This window comes from Pseudonaja textilis, chromosome 1 (assembly GCF_049901715.1).
Source record: "Pseudonaja textilis isolate UNSWEBS1 chromosome 1, rPseTex1.2, whole genome shotgun sequence".
In the NCBI taxonomy this organism is placed as follows: Eukaryota; Metazoa; Chordata; class Lepidosauria; order Squamata; family Elapidae; genus Pseudonaja; species Pseudonaja textilis.
Window position 1 is genome coordinate 236,945,855 of NC_141990.1, and position 19,795 is coordinate 236,965,649.

Here is a 19,795-nt window from a genome sequence, read left to right on the forward strand (position 1 = left end):
TAAACAGGATCCATTGGACCAGATCTCCATCCTAAAAAATTACTTTTCCCCAATGTATTACAGTGCCAATTCTGAAGAAGGCAAAACCAAAATGTACTGGTAAATTACAAGGAGAACACACACACGCACACACACTCCCTTCTAACCCTGCTGGAGCAGCTGATTGGACTAGAATAGATATCTCATTATCTATCTCCTCCCTCCCTCCTTCTTTATTTCTTTTTCTTTCTGTCCCTTCCTTCCATCCCCCCTCTTTTTTTGTCCCTTTTTCTTTCTTTCCCTTTTCTCTTTCTCTTCTTCCTTCTCTCTTTCTCTCTCTTTCTTTCCTCTCTCTTTCCCTCTCTCAAGCTCACCCCATTGACTTTGTGCACCGCTCCATTCAGACTTGCTTGGGCAGGTGCCTCTGGTGCAAGGGGCTCAATGGGGTGGAACACGGCGGCGGCGGGATGTTTGAAAAGGAGAGCAAAGCCACACTGAATTTTGCCCTGCCGCTCACCACCAGCACCCCCCTGCCACCTCTTAGCACCCCCCTGCCAGCCCCCTTGCCTCTCAACACCCCCCAAGGGGCGGTACCGCCCACTTTGGGAATCACTGCATTAAAAGGTCTTTTAATAAGTGAAAAGATCTCCACAACTCATTTGATGCGCTGTATGTGAAGTATAAAGCAGTTGAAATCACTCAGACCTCACTTTTGTATGTATTGTAACTTTTTCCCCCAAAAGATCTTAATTTTACCTCAGGAATTCTATTACAGGTAGTCCTTGACATACAACCATTTGTTTAGTGAGCGTTTAACATTAAAACGGCATTGAAAAAGTGACTTATGACCATTTTTCATAATTTATGACCGTTGCAACATCCCCATGGTCATGTGATCAAAATTTGAACACCTGGCAACTAGGATACTGTATATTTATGCCCCCAGGATCATGTGATCAGCTTTTGAGAGCTCCTGACATGCAAAGTCAATGAGGAAGCCAGAGTCACTTAACCAGCATTTTACCAACTTAACAACTGTGGTGATCCACTTAACAGCTGCAGCAAGACAGGTCATAAAATGGGGCAAACTCACTTAACAAACATCTCATTTACCAACAGAAATTTTGGGCTCAGTTGTGGTCATAAGTCAAGGACTGCCTGTACTGCAAAGTCTATCATTGTCACTGGTGAAGACTGAACCTATTTTCCCATTGTTTCTTCTCTTAAGACCCTCCATTTATTGACCCTTCTTTTCTGGAAGCTTCGGCTGCCCATCCAATAACTGTGAAGGCGGGACAGACGGCTTTAATTAAAGTACCCTTCAAGGCCAAGCCTTTGCCCAAGGTCACCTGGTTTAAAGATGGCATTGAGGTGACTGAAGAAGAGAGGGTCATTCTGGAGAGGTCCCATGACCAGGCCATGCTCACCATAACAAAATGCGTGAGAGAGGACACTGGAAGCATCATGTTGAGGCTGAAAAGTGATTGTGGATCAGCCACTGCTCAATTATTCCTAAATGTTATTGGTAAGTTCGGGGTGATAATTCTGGGCAGCCCTATATAAAGTAGTGAACTATCTATCTATCTATCTATTTATCTATCTATCTATCATCTATGCACACACTCACTCACACACACTCACACACATGTATATACGTGTGTGTGCGTGCGTGCGTGCGTGTGTATGTATATATATATATATTGTATGTATATATATATTGTATGTGTATATATATATATGTTGTGATTGGCAGGATCGGCCCTGTTAAGAAACTTTGAATCTGATGACTGTTAAACCGTGGATTGACGTCAGAACCAGGAAACGTTAATCTGAAGGGCAAGCCAGTTAATTAGCACGTTGCCTTAATGGGTATAAAAGGACACAGCTGAGCTGGTGCCTTTTGCCAGAAACAAAATGTCTATTTTGAATGAGGACGTTACTGCAAAGAGATCTCTGTTTGTTTGAATTTTGAAGGGAAGTCCTAACAGTTTTTGCCAGCCGTTATCTTGTTATTTTCTACAGTTTGTTTTGATTGTGAAACGGCTGCTTTGTGTTTGTTCATTTGAATCTCCAAGAGGAGACATAACATTATTGTTTCTGGCCTAAACAAACCATCTTTCAAGCAAGATGGATTTAAATCAATTGCAGCGTTTGGTAGAGCAGCAGCAACAGCAAATAAATCAGCTCCTGCAAAGCAATGTGACGCTTCAGAATCAGGTAACACAATTGCTGAATTATGTTTCCAGCTTACCAAGCCCTGCTTCTGTTCCCCCTGCCCCTCCTGTGAGGAAAAGCCCAGTATCCATGCCGGAGAAATTTTCTGGGCAAACGGACATGTTTCCTGCATTTCTGGGGCAGTGTCAATTATTTATGTCCTTGAGGCCTGAAAACTTTCCAAATGATCGGGCCAAGACAGGATTCATTCTTAGCCTCTTATCTGGGCAGGCTGCTAATTGGGCTACTCCTTTGTTAGTTCAAGATAACCCGTTGTTGAATGATTTCCAGGGTTTTCTTCAGCAAATGAAAGTGATGTTTGAGAACCCAATTAAGATACAAACTGTGGACAAACGTTTGTGGGATATAAATCAGGGAAACGTTCCTCCAAGATTACGTTGCAGAATTTCGTTTGCTGTGTTTGGACTCCAATTGGAATGAACCGGCTCATATGGCTGCATTCCAGGAAGGTTTGTCTGATGCCATCAAAGATGAGCTGGTCCATGCAGAGAGGGCTTTAACTTTGGATGCATTGATAGTTCAGTGCTTACGAATTGAAGCTCGCTTTTACAGCAACGTGGACGCAAACGGCTCGGTATGGAATCATCTTCGTTTCTCGTGCATCCCACGCCACCGAGAGTTTTCCAACCCATGGTTAATATTGAGGAACCGATGGAGTTAGGCGCACTCCGCCCTCACTTAACGGCACGAGAACGATCGAGAAGGTTCCAGGAAGGCTTGTGCCTTTATTGCGGGGGTCTGGGACATTTTGTTAATTCCTGCAAATGGAGAGGGACCCGCAGATCCGTACCTGAAACCACTCTTGTCTCGTCAGGAAAACAGGGTAGACCTGATCTCAAGGAAACCCTAGGTCGGACACATTTCACATCCCCACCTCAAATTGCTGAAGTAAATCCTGGCCCTCCTCGGCATTTACTTTTGGACACTCGAATTTTTCTACAGTCACAGAAGGAGGGAATTCCTGCTGTTGCGTTGGTGGACTCAGGGGCTACAACCAGCTTTATGGACCGAGCTTTTGCTACGCATTATGGGATCCCATTGGTTGCTGTACATCCACCCATTAAGGTGGAAACCATGGATGGGCGTGAGCTCAAGTCTGGGCCCATTCGTTTCGCCACCCAGCCAGTGCGTATGATCATTGGGGATCATGAGGAGGCGATAAGTTTTTACATCACCTCGAACCTTCATCTTCCTTTGGTGCTCGGAATGTCCTGGTTGCAGTTGCACAATCCGTTGGTGGCTTGGTCGCAGAACGGTATTTCTTTTCCAAGTCTCCAATGTGTAGACCACCTGAGACAATTGGAACGAGCGACGCCTCCATTGGCTGTGGGAGACAGAGTGGGGTTGTCAACGAAACATCATCAAGTTAATCATCAGACTCGGGAAGGGCCATGCGGTGGGGGATAGTGTTGTGATTGGCAGGATCGGCCCTGTTAAGAAACTTTGAATCTGATGACTGTTAAATCGTGGATTGACGTCAGAACCAGGAAACGTTAATCTGAAGGGCAAGCCAGTTAATTAGCACGTTGCCTTAATGGGTATAAAAGGACACAGCTGAGCTGGTGCCTTTTGCCAGAAACAAAATGTCTATTTTGAATGAGGACGTTACTGCAAAGAGATCTCTGTTTGTTTGAATTTTGAAGGGAAGTCCTAACAGTTTTTGCCAGCCTTTATCTTGTTATTTTCTACAGTTTGATTTGATTGTGAAACGGCTGCTTTGTGTTTGTTCGTTTGAATCTCCAAGAGGAGACATAACATATATATATATATATATATGTATATGTATATGTATATGTATATGTATATGTATATATATATGTATATATATATAATATATATATATATATTCGTAGATTTTCACGGGTACAGGTATGTAGGTCTAGGTGTGTTCGGGTCTTTTCCCGTGTAAGGTTAAGAGTATTTTGGTGACATTTCGGCGAGGTCCCACTCACCATCCTCAGGCTGGTGCTTTCAGCTTCATGCCAGTGCAAGCAGTGTGTGATCGGAGCTGCCATCTCTCTATAAATACTGGTGGGGGGGGCGGGCTGGTGTGCTGGGCTGGTTGGCTGCGCTGCTGCCTCTTGATTGGTTGATGGAGTTGATGTTGGTATAACAGGTTGATGTTGGTATAACAAGGCTTTGTTCGGGTATTTTCCCATGTCATTATAGTTGTGCTTTTAAAGTTGTACCAACGTTTCGGCAGAATCTCATCTGCCATCATCAGGTTTCTGTATTGTGTTCATCACCAGATTCGTCTGTGAGTCAGACTCCCAACCAATCAGGATGAAGAAAAAACCATTCTGGCACAGTGTAGGCCAGCACCAAATTTAAAACAGAAACGGCTGTGAAAGTCTGACTCACAGACGAACTCAATACAGAAGCCTGATGATGGCAGATGAGATTCTGCTGAAATGTTGCTACAACTTAAAAAGCACAACTATAATGACGTGGGAAAATACCTGAACAAAGCTGAACACCATATATACATACATAAATACATACATACATACATACATACATACACACCAGAGGTGGTATTCTGCAGGTTCTGACCAGTTCTGGAGAACCGGTAGCGGAAATTTTCAGTAGTTCCGAGAACCAGCAAATACCACCTCTGCCTGGAGATTTTACGGTATCCTTCCCTTGCCATGCCCACCAAGCCACGCCCAAAGAACCGGTAGTAAGAAAATTTGAATCCCACCACACATATATGCATGCCACAATTGAAGCCCCCTTTCTTTTGTACAAGCCTTCATGTCCTAGGCACATATAGCAGAATAACAGAGTTGGAAGAGAGATCTTGTGGTCCAAGCCCCTGTTCAAGCAGGAGACCCTATATCATTTCAGACAAGTGGCTGTCCAGTCCCTTCTTAAAAGCTTCCAGTGATGGAGCACCTACAACTTCTGAAGGCAAGCCACTGGTTAATGGTCCTCACTGTTAGGAAATTTCTCCTTAGTTCCAGGTTGCTTCTCCCTTTGATTAGTTTCCATCCATTGTTTCTTGTCTTGCCTTCAGGTGCTTTGGAAATTAGGTTGACTCGCTTTTCTTTGTGGCAGCCCCTCAAATATTGGAACACTGCTGTCACCGCTATCATGTCACCCCTGGTCCTTCTTTGCTCTAGACCAGACATGTCAAAAACACGGCCCATGGGCCAGATCCTGCCTGCAATAGGCCCAGTGTTGTCCCTTGGGGCTATGCCAGAGACAGTAAGGGACCAGCCCCTGTTGTCCCGGCTCCTGCCCTGGCCCCAGCCCATCCACATAATGCCCACCCTGGTCCCCCAAGAGCAAACAAAATTCTGATATCACCCACAATGGGAACGAGTTTGACATCCCTCCTGTAGACCAGGGGTCGCCAAACTTTTGGACCTCAGGGTCCACCAAACTCATACTTTTAAATCCCAAGGACCACTAATATGTTTTTTTTTAAAAAGCTAATATATTTAATATTTTTTTAAAAAATGTTAAATATAAATTATATATATGTATATGTATGTGGAGGTTTGAGAGAGCTCAGATCTGCAGCCGAGGAAAAGCTGGGAGGGGGCTCCCAGACAGGCAAAGAAAGGTATCCCTGGGGGCACTTTAGCACTTTGCTGCCAAACCCAGCCACAGCCAGTGATCATTTGGGAGCGGGCAGGAGGGGGGAGAGAGAAAGAGAGACAGCATCTCTCGCATTACCAGGGGAAGAAAGGAAACGAAACAAAGCTCACTCTTTCATCGAGACCTACAAAACGCCAATCTACTGTGTTCTACGAGTTCTTCAAAATCACCAAACTCGTTCTCCCCCGCGCCCCCGTGCCCATGTGTAGACAGGCAAGGAAAGGGAAATGGAGCTGTGTGCAGCTCTCGGCTCCTCCATTGAAGCCTTGGAGATGCAGGCAAAGCATCTGAGCGGTAGTGCCCTGAGTTGCTTAGTTGCCTACTTCTCCACCACTGCCTCCTCCTCCTCCTCCAGCACCTCCTTCTCTGGGTAGGGTGATTCTGAACTAATTGAGCATGCTAGGGCAACTTGAGTGCTACCACTGTGGCGGCTTTCAGTGCATCTCGGAGGCTTCGATGTTGGGAGAGACAGCGGGGAGGAGCTGAGAGGAGTTGAGAGCCGCACACGGCTCTGTCTCCCTTTCCTTGCCTGTCTGCACATGAGCACGAGGGGTAGAGGGGAAGAAAGAGAGAGAGGTGGGAACAATTCAAAACTAGAGAACTAATGGGGAGAGCTAACAATGGGCACCGGGGGAGGGGACTGTTGTTGCCGCCACCCGCCATGTGTGGGAGCTGGTTGGTGTGTGCATCTCAAGGACCTGACTCTGGGGTCCCTCGAAGAGCTGGGAGGCACGAGAATGGCGCTGCCCAGATTAATTGCTTTCAGAAACCATTTCTTCTGCAGCCCACCAAAATTTTTCCACGGCCCAACAGTGGGCCACAGCCCACTGCTTGCCGACTGCTACTCTAGACTACAGATACCCAATTCCAAAACATATTGCAAATGTAAAAGGGGCAGGACTTGGATGAAGGCACTGCTTCTGCCATCTTGCCAGCAGTCACCTCTGCCACGATAACCAGGTGGTCTCTATAGGAAAGAAATAGGTGATTCTATGCTATTCTTTTTGGAAGTAATAGTGACTGTGGCTGAGAATTATAGTTGCTGACTATAACACATTTGAATGCAATTGTTTGAGGAAAACAGAATGTTGAGAAATAGAAGAGGACCAAACCCAAAACACAATGACTTCTTAATGCTGTAAAATGAATTTCAGAAGGAGAATGTTAGCATATGAAATTCAGAGCAAGTATTAGCAGCAGATTCTGGGGGAGATCAAGTGCTCAGTGTTACACTGTTAAGCTCTTTGATGTTCTGATGGTCTAGAGCAGGGCTGTCAAATTCCCGCCCCGTGGACAAGATGTGTCACGCACTGGCCATGCCCAAGCCTGGTTTAGCGAAGGGGGGGAAAAAAAGTCCTGATACATCATGTGATGTCGCTATGACAACTTGAGTTTGACACTTCTGGTCTAGGAACTCACTGATGTGCAATCAAAAGTTTAAGACCAACCTGTGATCAAATGAGGAGCTTCTATATGTTGAAGTTAAGGCAGATTGGGCAAGCCTCATCATCAAGGGGAGTCCCCAAACACCAGGCTGAGCTATTCCAGGATTCAAAAAAAGAATTATTACTGGTTCTGTGGTGGGCGTGTCATGGTTTGGTGGGCATGGCAGGGGAAAGGTTATTGCAAAATCCCATTCCCTTCCCACCCCACTAATCTTCAGCTCCGTTCTCCTGTGCAGGGCAACAAAAGAAGATCCAGCCTATCAGCTGGGGCTTGGGAGGCAGAGAATAGATGGGGGCGGAGCCAGTCAGAGGTGGTATTTCCAAACTACCCAAAATCTCCGCTACCAGTTCTCCAGAACTGGTCAGAACCTGCTGAAATACCACCTCTGTATTCCAATGATCATTTCACTTCATGACCGCTGATATCCTTGTGCTTCAGACAAACCGAAACCACCCCAAGGGAAAGTGGAATTCTTGGAGACATCAGGGAAGTGTATCAAAATGAAATGGAAGGCCCCAAAAGACAACGGGGGCAAACAAGTGACCCACTTCATTATCGAACGACGAATAGTTGGGAAAAAATCCTGGATCAAAATTGGGGAAATTGAAAGCAAGCACACCACATTTGCCACGGATAAAGTGGAAGAAGGGAAAGCCTACCAGTTCCGAATCCTGGCTGTGAATTCGGAAGGTGCAAGTGAACCACTAGAAACAGAGGAAGTTTTTGCTGGGAATCCAATTGGTAAGCATCTCAATACATTTTTTTTTTATTTTTTTTATTTAGTTTAGTTTGTCAAGCATGTATGAGAAAACAAGTGTAAGTATGAAGATAACATATAAACATATATAAGTATATGTATAATAAATGGGTATGAATAAATGGGAACAGTAGGACAGGGACAGTAGGCACGCCGGTGCGCTTATGCATGCCCCCTCACAGATCTCTTAGGAATGGAGTGAAGTCCACGGTAGACAGTTTAAGGTTGAAGCTGTGAGGGGTTGAGGATGTAACAACTGAGTCTGGTGGGGCATTCCAGGCGTTGACCACTCTGTTGCTGAAGTCATATTTCCTGCAATCGAGTTTTGTGTGGTTTACCCTGAGTTTGTATCTATTGTTTGCCCGTGTGTTATTGTGGTTGAAGCTGAAGTAGTCATTGACAGGTAGGACGTTGTAGCAGACAATTTTGTGTACTAAGCTTAGGTTAGACTGTAGGCAGCGTAGTTCTAAGTTGTCTAGGTCCAAAATTTCAAGCCTGGTGGCATAAGGTAATCTATTGCGAGCTGAGGAGTGTATTACTCTTCTCGTGAAATACCTCTGGACTCATTCAACTGTATTAATGTCTGTTATACAGTGTGGATTCCAGGCAGATGAACTGTATTTGAGAATTGATGTTTTTGATGGAATTGCTGAGCCGAAGCATTCCTAGGAAGTGAAGAATGGCATTTAAATTTCCTCAAAATTTTACTTTAATTAGGGTCATTTATTTGTGATTAGGGCCAGGTGAGGACACTCAAAAAGGAATTTAGTGATACACTTGTCTTTAATAGTCTAATCACCACATTTCTTGAGAAAGAATCTCTAACTCTCCTATGCTGAAAAGCTGGTCCCTGCATCAGTGGGAACACAGCATGATATGATTACATTTCACTGTATTGCAATATTTACTAGTGTCCACAATGAATTACTAACCTCTTTTCTTAACCCATTTTCAGTTCAGACTAGATGCATCTTCTTTTGTTAGCTAAAGATCCCAAGATAACATTTGCTGTTGCCAAGCATACCTTGGTAGCCTACAGAATTCTTATGTTGCTGACAGCAAAGTAGACGATGCAGAATATAGGCCTTTTCATCAGGCCTTGTTTGTTGTTCTATAGTGGGCTCTTCTTCACAAGGCACCCACCCAGGGGTGGGATTCTACCAATTCACACCTATTCAGTAGAACCGGTTGTTAACATTCTAAGCAGTTCGGAGAGCCAGTTGTTAGAAGAAATTACTGTCCTAATCCTGTCAGGAAGGCAGGAAGGAAACATTCTGGTGTTGCTTACAGAAACTGCCTCTCTGTTAACCCTTATTTACATTCTTGGCAGGAATAGACTTCCTGTCTCAGGAACTTCTTTTGAGTTTTTTTTCCCCCTCCTTTGCTGGTACTTTGCTTGTGTGGAGTAACCATTCAAAGTTACAATGGCACTGAAAAAAGTGACTTATGACCATTTTTCACACTTACGACTGTTGCAGCATCCCCACAGTCATGAGAGGCCAAGCGACAAGATGCGTGCCTCAATATGAGAGATATTGAGCTGGCCACACCCAGCCAATAACATGACCACCAAGCCACGCCCACCAACTAAGCCACGCCCACAGAACTGGTTATTAAAAAATTTGAATCCCACCCCTGCACCCATCTGTCTGGGATGCTTTAATTTGAGCAGAAGATCGGGATCAGTTGTTCTAACGTTCCTTTCTGGATCTGGAATCCTATGATTCTATGGTACTATAGTTCCTCTAGGGCAGGGGTGCCAAACTTGCAGCATCATGGCGGCATCACGTGATGTATCAGGACTTTTCCCCCCTTTGCTAAACCAGGCGGGGGCAGGGCCATCATGTGACACATCCGGCCTGCAGGCCACGAGTTTGACATCCCTGCTCTAGGACATTATGGCTATCTCAGGAGGCATTTTTGCAAGTTTCTATTTATATACATTTCTATTTATATACATTTCTATTTATATACATTTAAAGGGTTATCTAAGTTTATATAAATTATATAAGTTTCTATTTATATACATTGAAGGGACATGGTGGCTCAGTGGCTAAGATGCTGAGCTTGTCGATCAGAAAGGTCAGCAGTTCGGTGGCTCGAATCTCTAGCACCGCATAAAAGAGTGAACTCCCGTTACTTCTCCCAGCTTCTGCCAACCTAACAGTTCAAAAGCATGTAAAAATGCAAGTAGAAAAATAGGGACCACTCTGGTGGGAAGGTAACAGCGTTCTGTGCACTTTCGGCATTTAGTTATGCCGGCCACATGACCACGGAGACGTCTACGGACAGCACTGACTCTTCAGCTTTGTAATGGAGATGAGCACCGCTCCCTAGAGTCGGAAATGACTAACATGTATGTGCGAAGGGGAACCTTTATCTTTACCATTTGAATGTTGCTTCTATATCAGTCATCTATGTAAAAAGATATAGAAAAGCAATTAGGAATGGAAGAATCTCCTTCTGTTTGTGTTCTGCTTCATCACGCTTAAACTTTTTTTTTTCAGATCCTCCAGGACAAGCATCTCAACCTCAAGTTACTGATGTTTCGAAAGAGGCTATTACCATTACTTGGAATCCTCCAGCTAATGATGGCGGGTCTCCAGTTACAGGTTACATTGTGGAAAGAAGGAAGAAAGGTAGCAACCTCTGGGTGCCTATATCCAAGGAACCAATTCAAGGTCAGCAATTTCCACTGTGTAACATGGGACCTAGTTTGGTTTAGGTTGGTTAAGGCGTCAGGCTAGAAACAGGGAGACTATAAGTTCTAGTTCCATTGGCACAAAGCCAGCCGGGTGACTTTTGGCCAGTCCCTTTTTCTCAATTCTAGGGAGATAACAAGAGCAAGCCACTTCTGAAATCTTGCTCAGAAAACTACAGGGACCAGTCCAGGCACTTGCCAGGAGTCAAAAACTGACTTGAGGACACAGGGTCAGCCTATTGCCCCCAACAGTCTGGGTCCTAATTTTACCCACCTTGGAAGGATGGAAGGCTGAGTCAACCTTGAGCCTGGTGGGATTCGATCTGCCAAATTGCAGTTAGAGTAGCTTGCAGTGCTGCACTCTAACCACTGCGCCACTGAGGCTCCTAAATGTGTGTTTATGAGGGGTGCTTGGTGTTCTCTGAGCTTCCTTGTTTTCTTGTAGACATTTCATTACCCAAACGAGGTGATGTTACCTATTTAGAAAATGAAATGTCTGTAAGAAAACAAGAAAGCTCAGAGAGCACCACTCATTTCAACTCTGAAGCTACAAATATTCTATTTTATGTGTGTTTATGCTCAGCAGGTGGCAGCAAAACGTCACAATGTGATACCATTTAGGGATTCTAGGTAGAAGATAGATGAGAGAGAGGGGAGGATAGATAGATAGATAAATAGATTAGATAGATAGGTAGATAGATAGATGGATGGATAGATAGATAGATAGATAGATAGATAGATAGATAGATAGATAGATAGATAGATAGATAGATAGATGATAGGTAGATAGATGATAGGTAGGTAGATGATAGATATGATATAAATAGATGATAGATAGATAGATAGACAGACACAGACAGACAGACAGATATACAAACAGATATTGCCAGACCCTCGAAACCATGTCAACTCCCAGGTATATCCCCTCAACCCTGCTACAGCGAAGGGAGGATTATTTCTGAAGGGGATGAGTGAAAAGCATGAGATTGTACATCAGGACTAGATACTTCCAGCAGGGTCTCCTAAAGAGGTCATTTTAGCTGTTCGGCTAAGCAAGCAGGCACCTATACTGGGAAGTAGCAATGTAGGACAATGCTGGAAGTGGGTGATCCCTTGAATGACCATGGCAAAGGGACCATTACATCTTGCATGGGAGAAGGCAAACGAAGGCTATCCCTGTATTTTATTAAGAAAACCACATAGATAGCCAATTTTAGACACAATCTAAATAGAACATGGCAAAGCAAACTGGTTCTAGGTCACCCAAGGAGTGAGACGAAGCTGCACGCTCTCGCATTGCTTGTTCCACCTATATGCTGAATATACAATATATTGAGGAAAGCTGGGTTGGAAGAAAGAAGAGGAGCATGGATTTAAAAATGGGGGAATAAGCATAAATAATCCACTGTGTGCCAATGACACTACTCTGATAGCTAAAAAGGCAAACAATCTACTAGCAATGAAAATCAAACATCTCAGTATGAAACAGTGATGAAGATTAAGTATAAAGAAGTCCAAACTAATGACAGTAGCAAACAACTTTAAAATTAGTTTAGGTTATTAGATTTAGTAATAGAATATTAAAGTGGGGAATAGATATGCTTTATAGCAGGGGTGTAAACTCATGTTATCATGGCTGTGTCACGTAACCTATCAGAACTTCCCTCCCCCTTTGCTAAACCGGGCGTGGACGTGGCCAGCGTGTGACGCATCTGGCCTGCCGGCCAGGAGTTTGACAGCCCTGCTTTATACAATCAACTATCAAACAGTAAAAGAACTAGCAGTCAGGAAATATATTGTAAATATACAGACTAGTCCAGGTAGTTCTCGACTTACAATAGTTTGCTTAGTGACCATTCGAAGTTACAACTGAAAAAAGTGACTTATGACCATTTTTCACACTTACGATTGTTGCAGCATCTGCAACAGAAATCATGGTCACATGATTTACATTCAGAGGCTTCTTAACTGGCTTGCAGTGTCCTGGGTTCACATGATCACCTTTTGCGACTTTCTGATAAGCAGTGTCAATGGGGAAGCCAGATTCACTTAACAACCGGGTTACTAATTTAACCATTGCAGTGATTCACTTAACTAATGTGGCAGGAAAAGTCGTAAAATGGGACAAAATTAACACATTTCTCATTTAGTAGCATAAATTTTGGGGTCAATTGTGGTGGTAAATTGAGGACTACCTGTAGTTGGTAGAGTAGCAATGAAAGCCATGGAAAAGATATTCAGATGCCTGAACAGGTGAGTGCCAGAAAATATCTCTATTTACAAAGATCAGAAAAGTGCAAGAAATTGTTTTCCCTATGATGATATGTGAAGGTAAAATCTGGGGGCTTTGCAGAAGCTCAGTAGAGAAACTATTGTCTCTTTAGAAGTTTGTGATAATGGCCAGGAAAATAAGAAAAAATGCATCATAAAATAATTCTCAGTTGAGGACACAAATAATATGTCCAAAATATGGTAAACACCTAACTTCTCTTTGGAAGTCTATAATTCTGGGGAAAATGAAAAGGAGAAGATGACCAGCAGCAAATTGAATAGATTTACTTACAGCAGAACTTGGAGTCTTCCAATTGGCAAGAGATCTATCTGGGGGGTTATTAAAAGCTGATGGTACATAATCTATATCTTTCTATCATCTAACTCTATCTATCTATCTATTTAGCTATCTATCTATCTATCTATCATCTATCTATCTAACACTATCCTGTCTATCATCTATTGATCGATCAATCAATCAATCTCTATAATGTCTATCATCTATCAATATCTATCTATATCTCTCTATCCTATCTATCATTTCTTTCTTTCTATCTTTCTATCTATCTATCATCTATCTATATCTCTCTATCATCTATCTGTATCATATCTTTCTATCTATCAATATCTATCTATCTATCTATCTATCTATCTATCTATCTATCTATATCTATCTATCTATCATCTATCTAACACTATCATGTCCATCATCTATTGATCGATCAATCAATCAATCTCTATCATGTCTATCATCTATCAATATCTATCTATATCTCTCTATCCTATCTATCATTTCTTTCTATTTTTCTATCTATCTATCATCTATCTATATCTCTCTATCATCTATCTGTATCATATCTTTCTATCGATATCTATCTATCTATCTATATCTATCTATCTATCATCTATCTAACACTATCATGTCTATCATCTATTGATCGATCAATCAATCAATCTCTATCATGTCTATCATCTATCAATATCTATCTATATCTCTCTATCCTATCATTTCTTTCTATCTTTCTATCTATCTATCATCTTATATCTCTCTATCATCTATCTGTATATCTTTCTATCTATCAATACCTATGTGTCTGTCTGTCTGTCTGTCTGTCTGTCTATCTATCTATCTATCTATCTATCTATCTATCTATCTATCTATCTCATCTATCTATCTTTCCATCATCTCTTTCTATCTTTCATCTATCTCTATCTAACTAGTTATCTCTACCTATCACCGTCATTTATCATCCATCTATATTTACATATAGATACTACTTTGTTATGGCCAGTTTTTTAAGTGTGATGTTTATTTGATTTTTAAAAAAAATTCAGAATCTCTTGTTTATTTATTTTGAAAGCTAAATTATTTCAAAAATGTTGTTTTTATTGCCAGATACTAAGTGCACAGTGGATGGTTTACTGGAAGGTGCGGAATATGAGTTCCACGTCATAGCAGTGAACCGAGCAGGGCCTGGAGTTCCCAGCAGTGCTTCCAGCTCAGTTGTAGCAAAAGATCCCATCAGTATGGTTCTACTTTTCATTTATTTCTAGTGTCCAATATGTACCATATATGTAGGGTGTGTTTGTGTGAGGGGTGTGTGGGAGGGTGCAATTCAGTTTATGAGGTTCATTATACAAGCAAAATATAATGGGATAATCAGGGAACTTGATTGTGGCAGCTTATTGTTACTTGCTGCTGATTGCTTCATTTCCATTTTGTAATGTCACAATCATTTAAATTTCAGCATGTGACTAGGTGATCTTCTTTCAAATAATATTGAGTTGGCCTAAGGGTGGTGTTGGCCCAATTATACAGCAACACCTATCAATCAATCTTTATTATAGTTACTGCAACATCTATGTATTGTGAGTCTGTGATTTCGTAATAACAATAAACTAACAATACAAACCAAGTGATGGCAAAATATTCCAGGCTCCTGAAATAAATATTTCCTAAAGCATTTTACCTGACTTCTGAAGTATCTACCAAGTTCAGACTAATGGTGCTAAGATCGTTCTGTCCCCTAATGATAGCTATTATCCTGATTTAAGGCACAATAGATGACTGAGTTGTTCAGCAATCATTAAAATAGCTGTCATTCATTACTGCAGGCTGCAGGCTGGGGCTGAGGGTTATTGTAGTTCAGCAATACTTGGTGGGCCATCAGAAGAGATGATTGAAACACGACGCAAGAGGTATAGGATATTTGGTTATAAACTAAATTAAGAGGTGAATGCTATAGTCCTGATGGTGATTTCCAAGGACACTGTGTGGTTCATGTATGCTAGTTTTCCAAAATTCCTGCTAGGGAGAGCCTGCAGATACTAGCATCTAAGAGTAACTTTTCCATTTTGGAAATTTCCAGGAGACAAAAGATCCTGTCACCTGCTAAAACGGGCCAACTTTCCCATGGAATCTGACTAAAGAATGTCTGTTAGTATAGCAAAATTGGCATCTATTTTATGTTTCCATCTCAAAATGAGGAAGTAGGCCATCATTGATTTATAAGCCATTCTTGGGTTCTTTTCCACTCTCTTTTTAAAAGTAATTTTTCAAATAGTGTTTAGATTCACATTTATTGGTGTGGGATAATACTGAATTTCTGTCTGATAATATATTCTTTTAACATATCAAGTCAAGAATATGCCTATATAAACTGACCCTCATTTACTAGCATAGCTCAGTAAGTTTTAACTGTAAATTTACCAATTCTTCACACACTTGGACTGGATGACTCTTATGAATTTGAGAGGAAGAAACCTTGCCAACTCTACTGGATTTGAAAGCTCGAATGGTCCGTTCATTCAAATAACATGTTCTTTTTTTCCCAATAAGTTACAACTGTGTATTAATTACTGAATGTTTGCTATTGATCCAGAGCCTCCTGGGCAGGTGAAGGGATTGCACGTGGCTGATTCTTCCCAATCCAGCATTTCGTTGGCATGGCAAGAACCTGAGGAGGGTGATCCACCTTCAGGGTACATACTGGAGATGCGACCTGAGGGCACCAAGGAATGGTCCAAGTGTACCAAGATCCCAATTTCTGGCAAGAGTTACACCGTGGGAGGTCTGCAGGAGAGGCAGAAGTATTTCTTCCGTATCCGAGCTGTCAATGAAGCTGGAGTGGGAGAACCGATTGAGCTGAAAGAAGGGGTTCTGGCCATGCCCCCTCCAGGTAAAACTTACCCAATCCAGCCTTCATACAATCATGCCTTGACTGCTGGTATGTTAACTCCTTTGCAAAAAGTGAGAGATACGGAATTTGATCTAGATCAGGGATCTCCAACCTTGGCAACTTTAAGACTTGTGGACTTCAACTCCCAGAACTGAAGTCCACAATTCTGGGAGTGTGAAGTCCACAAGCCTTAAAGTTGCCAAGGTTGGAGACCCCTGATCTAGAAGATGATATAGCATATGAATGGAATTTACAAATCCAGAAAACATTCTGTCAACAAATCTAAGAGATTGGACAACCATTTGTATGAAATGGTATAGGGTCTCCTAGAGCAGGAGATTGAGCCCTCCCAGATCCCTTCTAACCCTGTTATTCTGTTCATTTTTTTCCTTCTCATGTTAGGTTCATCCAAATAAATGATGTTCCAAATCGTAAAGAAACATTCATATTTTTCAAGGAAAATATTCCTTATCAATAAGAAGGATTGCTCATTATTTCTTCTCTCTCTCTCTCTAAAGTTGTTCCAGTCTCTCAAATAGAAAATTAAGCTCGGTATAGTTTTGCCTCTCCACGTGGAAAGGATATTTCTATCCTGTCAAACAAGCAAATTCTAATTAAATTCAGGTCAGGCCAGGAATACGTAAAAATACACACAGAAAATCTAGGGGAAAACACTTGTATGCCTGCAGCAACTTTATTTAGTTTGCCCCTTAGCTACCTGTGCTGCATTGAGGACCAGTTGTGATAACCCTTGAATATAGAGTCTAAAGGTTCTTCCTGAATTAATTTGACAATTTTGCCATGGGAACGGAAGGAATATAATAGGTAGTAATAGTACAAATAGACCCTACTGTTTATTCAGGCATCTTTTTGAGGAATATCTCACTACTAGGCTATTTGCTGTGCATACAGAAAGTCCTAAATTTTACCTGGAAGACTAAACTGCTATGCAAATACTGGCAATACTGCCCTAAATGAATGAATAATCTTATATATTCTCCCTCCTCCTCTCCCCCCTCTCTCCCTCTCCCTCCCTCCCTTCCTCCCTCCCTCTCTCTGTTGTATAGCTGCTCCAAAGTTTGATCTGAGTGTCAGACTAAAGAGTCATATGGTGGTTCGTGCTGGGACTGCCCTCTGCATTCATGCTTCCTTTATTGTAAGTTGTCTTTTTTTCAATTGGAATATTACATTTAAAAAATTTGCATATCCATTATCTTTGGAAATTGTTCAAATCGAGACTAGTGAGGTTTTGAGCCTGGAATGTTGGTCTAGCAAATGTTGGTCTAGCAAATAATTTTACATGGAAAAGAGCCAGGATTCAATTTCTGGCATCTCTGGTTAGAAGCAGTCCTTCTTTATTGATTGCCTCATTTAGAAACCATTTGCAATTATAGTAGTGATGAAAATTAGGTTTGTGGCCATTTACAACCTTCGTAGGCCTATAAAAAAAAACAACCTGAAATAAGATCATAAGCACAGTAAGTTTCACTTAGTGACCACTTTACCTACTGACCAAGTTGCTGATCCCAATTATAGTTGCTAAATAAGGACTACCTGTGGTAGAAAATGATGGGAGGAGGTACTTGAAGTTATTTGACCTGAGACACTCAAGTGCCATTGTCAGATGTAGATAACTTATATAGATATAGGATATAGATATATCCTATAGGGTATAGATATATCCTATATAGATACATCTATCTATATCCATATATCTATATCTATACATGCATCTACATCTGTATATCTGTATCTATCCTATATCCTATGGCTGTACAATGGCTCAATGGTTAAAGATGCTGAGCTTGTCAACTGGAAAGCTGACAGCCTGTGTTTGAGACCTGAGCATCGCATGATAGAGCGCTCCCATCCTTGCCCCAGCTCCTGCCCATCCAGCAGTTCAAAAGCACGCAAATGCAAGTAGATAAATAGGTACCACTTTGGTGGGAAGGTAACAGCGTTCCATATTTTCATGAGGGCCACATGATGGCAAAAGCACCTCTGGGACAATATAGGCTCCATCAGCTAAGAATCAGAGATGAGCACCAGCTGCGATCAGGACGGGATATCTCTATAATATACATAGATATATCTTAAGATATATCATCTTAAGATATATCTATGTATACTATAGAGATATAGAAACCAGTTTGATCTAGTAATTAAGGCACTAGGCTAGAAAGCGGGAGCTTCTCAAAAGCAATCAAGCTGGCCATTTCCTTGCTGGCTATTCAGAAAATGTTAAAAACTGGGTTACTTTAGAAATCTTTTTGTAAGTTTTTGTAAGATGGCACCTTCTTCTCATTGTTTTTTTTCCTCCTTTATATTGTTTCTTATGTTTTTGTTTTGTAGTTTTGAGTAGTTATTGTTACTGTTACTGGGATTGGTTCAGGGGTGGGATCCTATCGTCATAACAACCGGTTCGGTGAACGCATGCTTCGTGCGCATGCGCGCACTATTTACAAATTACCTGCTCCGGCAAACCATTCAACTTCTTCTGCTTTCGAGCGGCACTCCGCTGTGCCATGCAAAGCAGCTGAGGAGGAAAAAGCAGGGGATAAAGCACAACCTAGAGCCCAGGCGGGCAGGTGGGCCAAACAGACGACCAGAAATCATCGCAGCAAATCGGTTCGGCATCAGCTGCTCTTCAGAGCTACCAGTTCTACAGAACCGGGCTGAACCAGTAAAATTCCACCCCGGATTGGTTTTAATTTGACAGTGAATGTTTTCATTCTTGTTTTAAACAGCACGCCACTGTAGTTGCTACTGAAAAGTAAAAAATCTCAGATATGTGTGGATGTTAAGTATAATTTCTGAGGTTGACAGGTCACATATGAAACCTATTCAGGCCAGAAAAAGAATCTTGTTAAGAAGAGGTGGCAGCTTGTATGTGTATAACTATTTTAGTGGGAAGCTATGCATATTCAAGCTGCTGCTTTTCCTACTCCTAATCTGTAAGAGAGGCTAATGCCAGTTGGGATATTGGACTAATTAGGGTTTTATGAACCTTGTAATTGCTGCTCAAATCTACACCAGGAGACTTCATTGTTGGGTCAGGCCAAGCTTTCCACCATAGGGATTCCCTACTATTCTCCAATTATAGCCTGAATGGTTTTTATGATTCAGGAGTCCTTGTTACTCTGCTGCTTGTTTCACAGAGTAGTTGACTGGGTGTAACGATTGCTCCAGGTGGTCCTTTTGCCACCACAGCCTCAAAGAGCCTACTTGGTGATTAGGGATGCTAAGCCTCAGCTGAGCGTGTTTCTTCAAAACAGGACTGAGGCAGTGGTGGCTTTTAAGTTCTTGTTAAGATTATTTCCAAGCAAGCGATAGTAACCTCTGGGAAAAAATAATTTTTTTTTTTCATGACAGTATGTTGGATGATGGGGGGGTGGGGGGGAAACAGGAAAAAGAGATAAAATCAGTCAGAGGAGGAGGAGGAGGAGGAAGAGGAAGTAGCAGTAACCCGTTAATTTGATGGCTTCTCCTCCATCTGCCCTGATTGTTCAGCTCCCTTACACTAAGATATCGCCTCCTGAGGGAATATTTCGATATGTAAAAGTTTCAGTATCCTGTATGATGCATTTTTATTAAAAAAAAACAACCCACAATGTGGAAATAGCA

The 19,795-nt window shown here is 41.9% G+C and overlaps 1 protein-coding gene across 2 annotated transcripts in view; it reads left to right on the forward strand.

The window, feature by feature from the left end:
- IGSF22 (immunoglobulin superfamily member 22) overlaps positions 1-19,795 on the forward strand; it is a 51,931-nt gene that overhangs the window by 26,653 nt on the left and 5,483 nt on the right. For both annotated transcript variants that reach the window (XM_026706531.2, XM_087920258.1), the window contains exons 14-19: positions 1,208-1,504; positions 7,702-8,004; positions 10,528-10,701; positions 14,389-14,517; positions 15,875-16,171; positions 17,239-17,327. In XM_026706531.2, the coding sequence (XP_026562316.2) occupies positions 1,208-1,504; positions 7,702-8,004; positions 10,528-10,701; positions 14,389-14,517; positions 15,875-16,171; positions 17,239-17,327 (1,289 nt within the window). The remainder of the gene's footprint in view (positions 1-1,207; positions 1,505-7,701; positions 8,005-10,527; positions 10,702-14,388; positions 14,518-15,874; positions 16,172-17,238; positions 17,328-19,795) is intronic.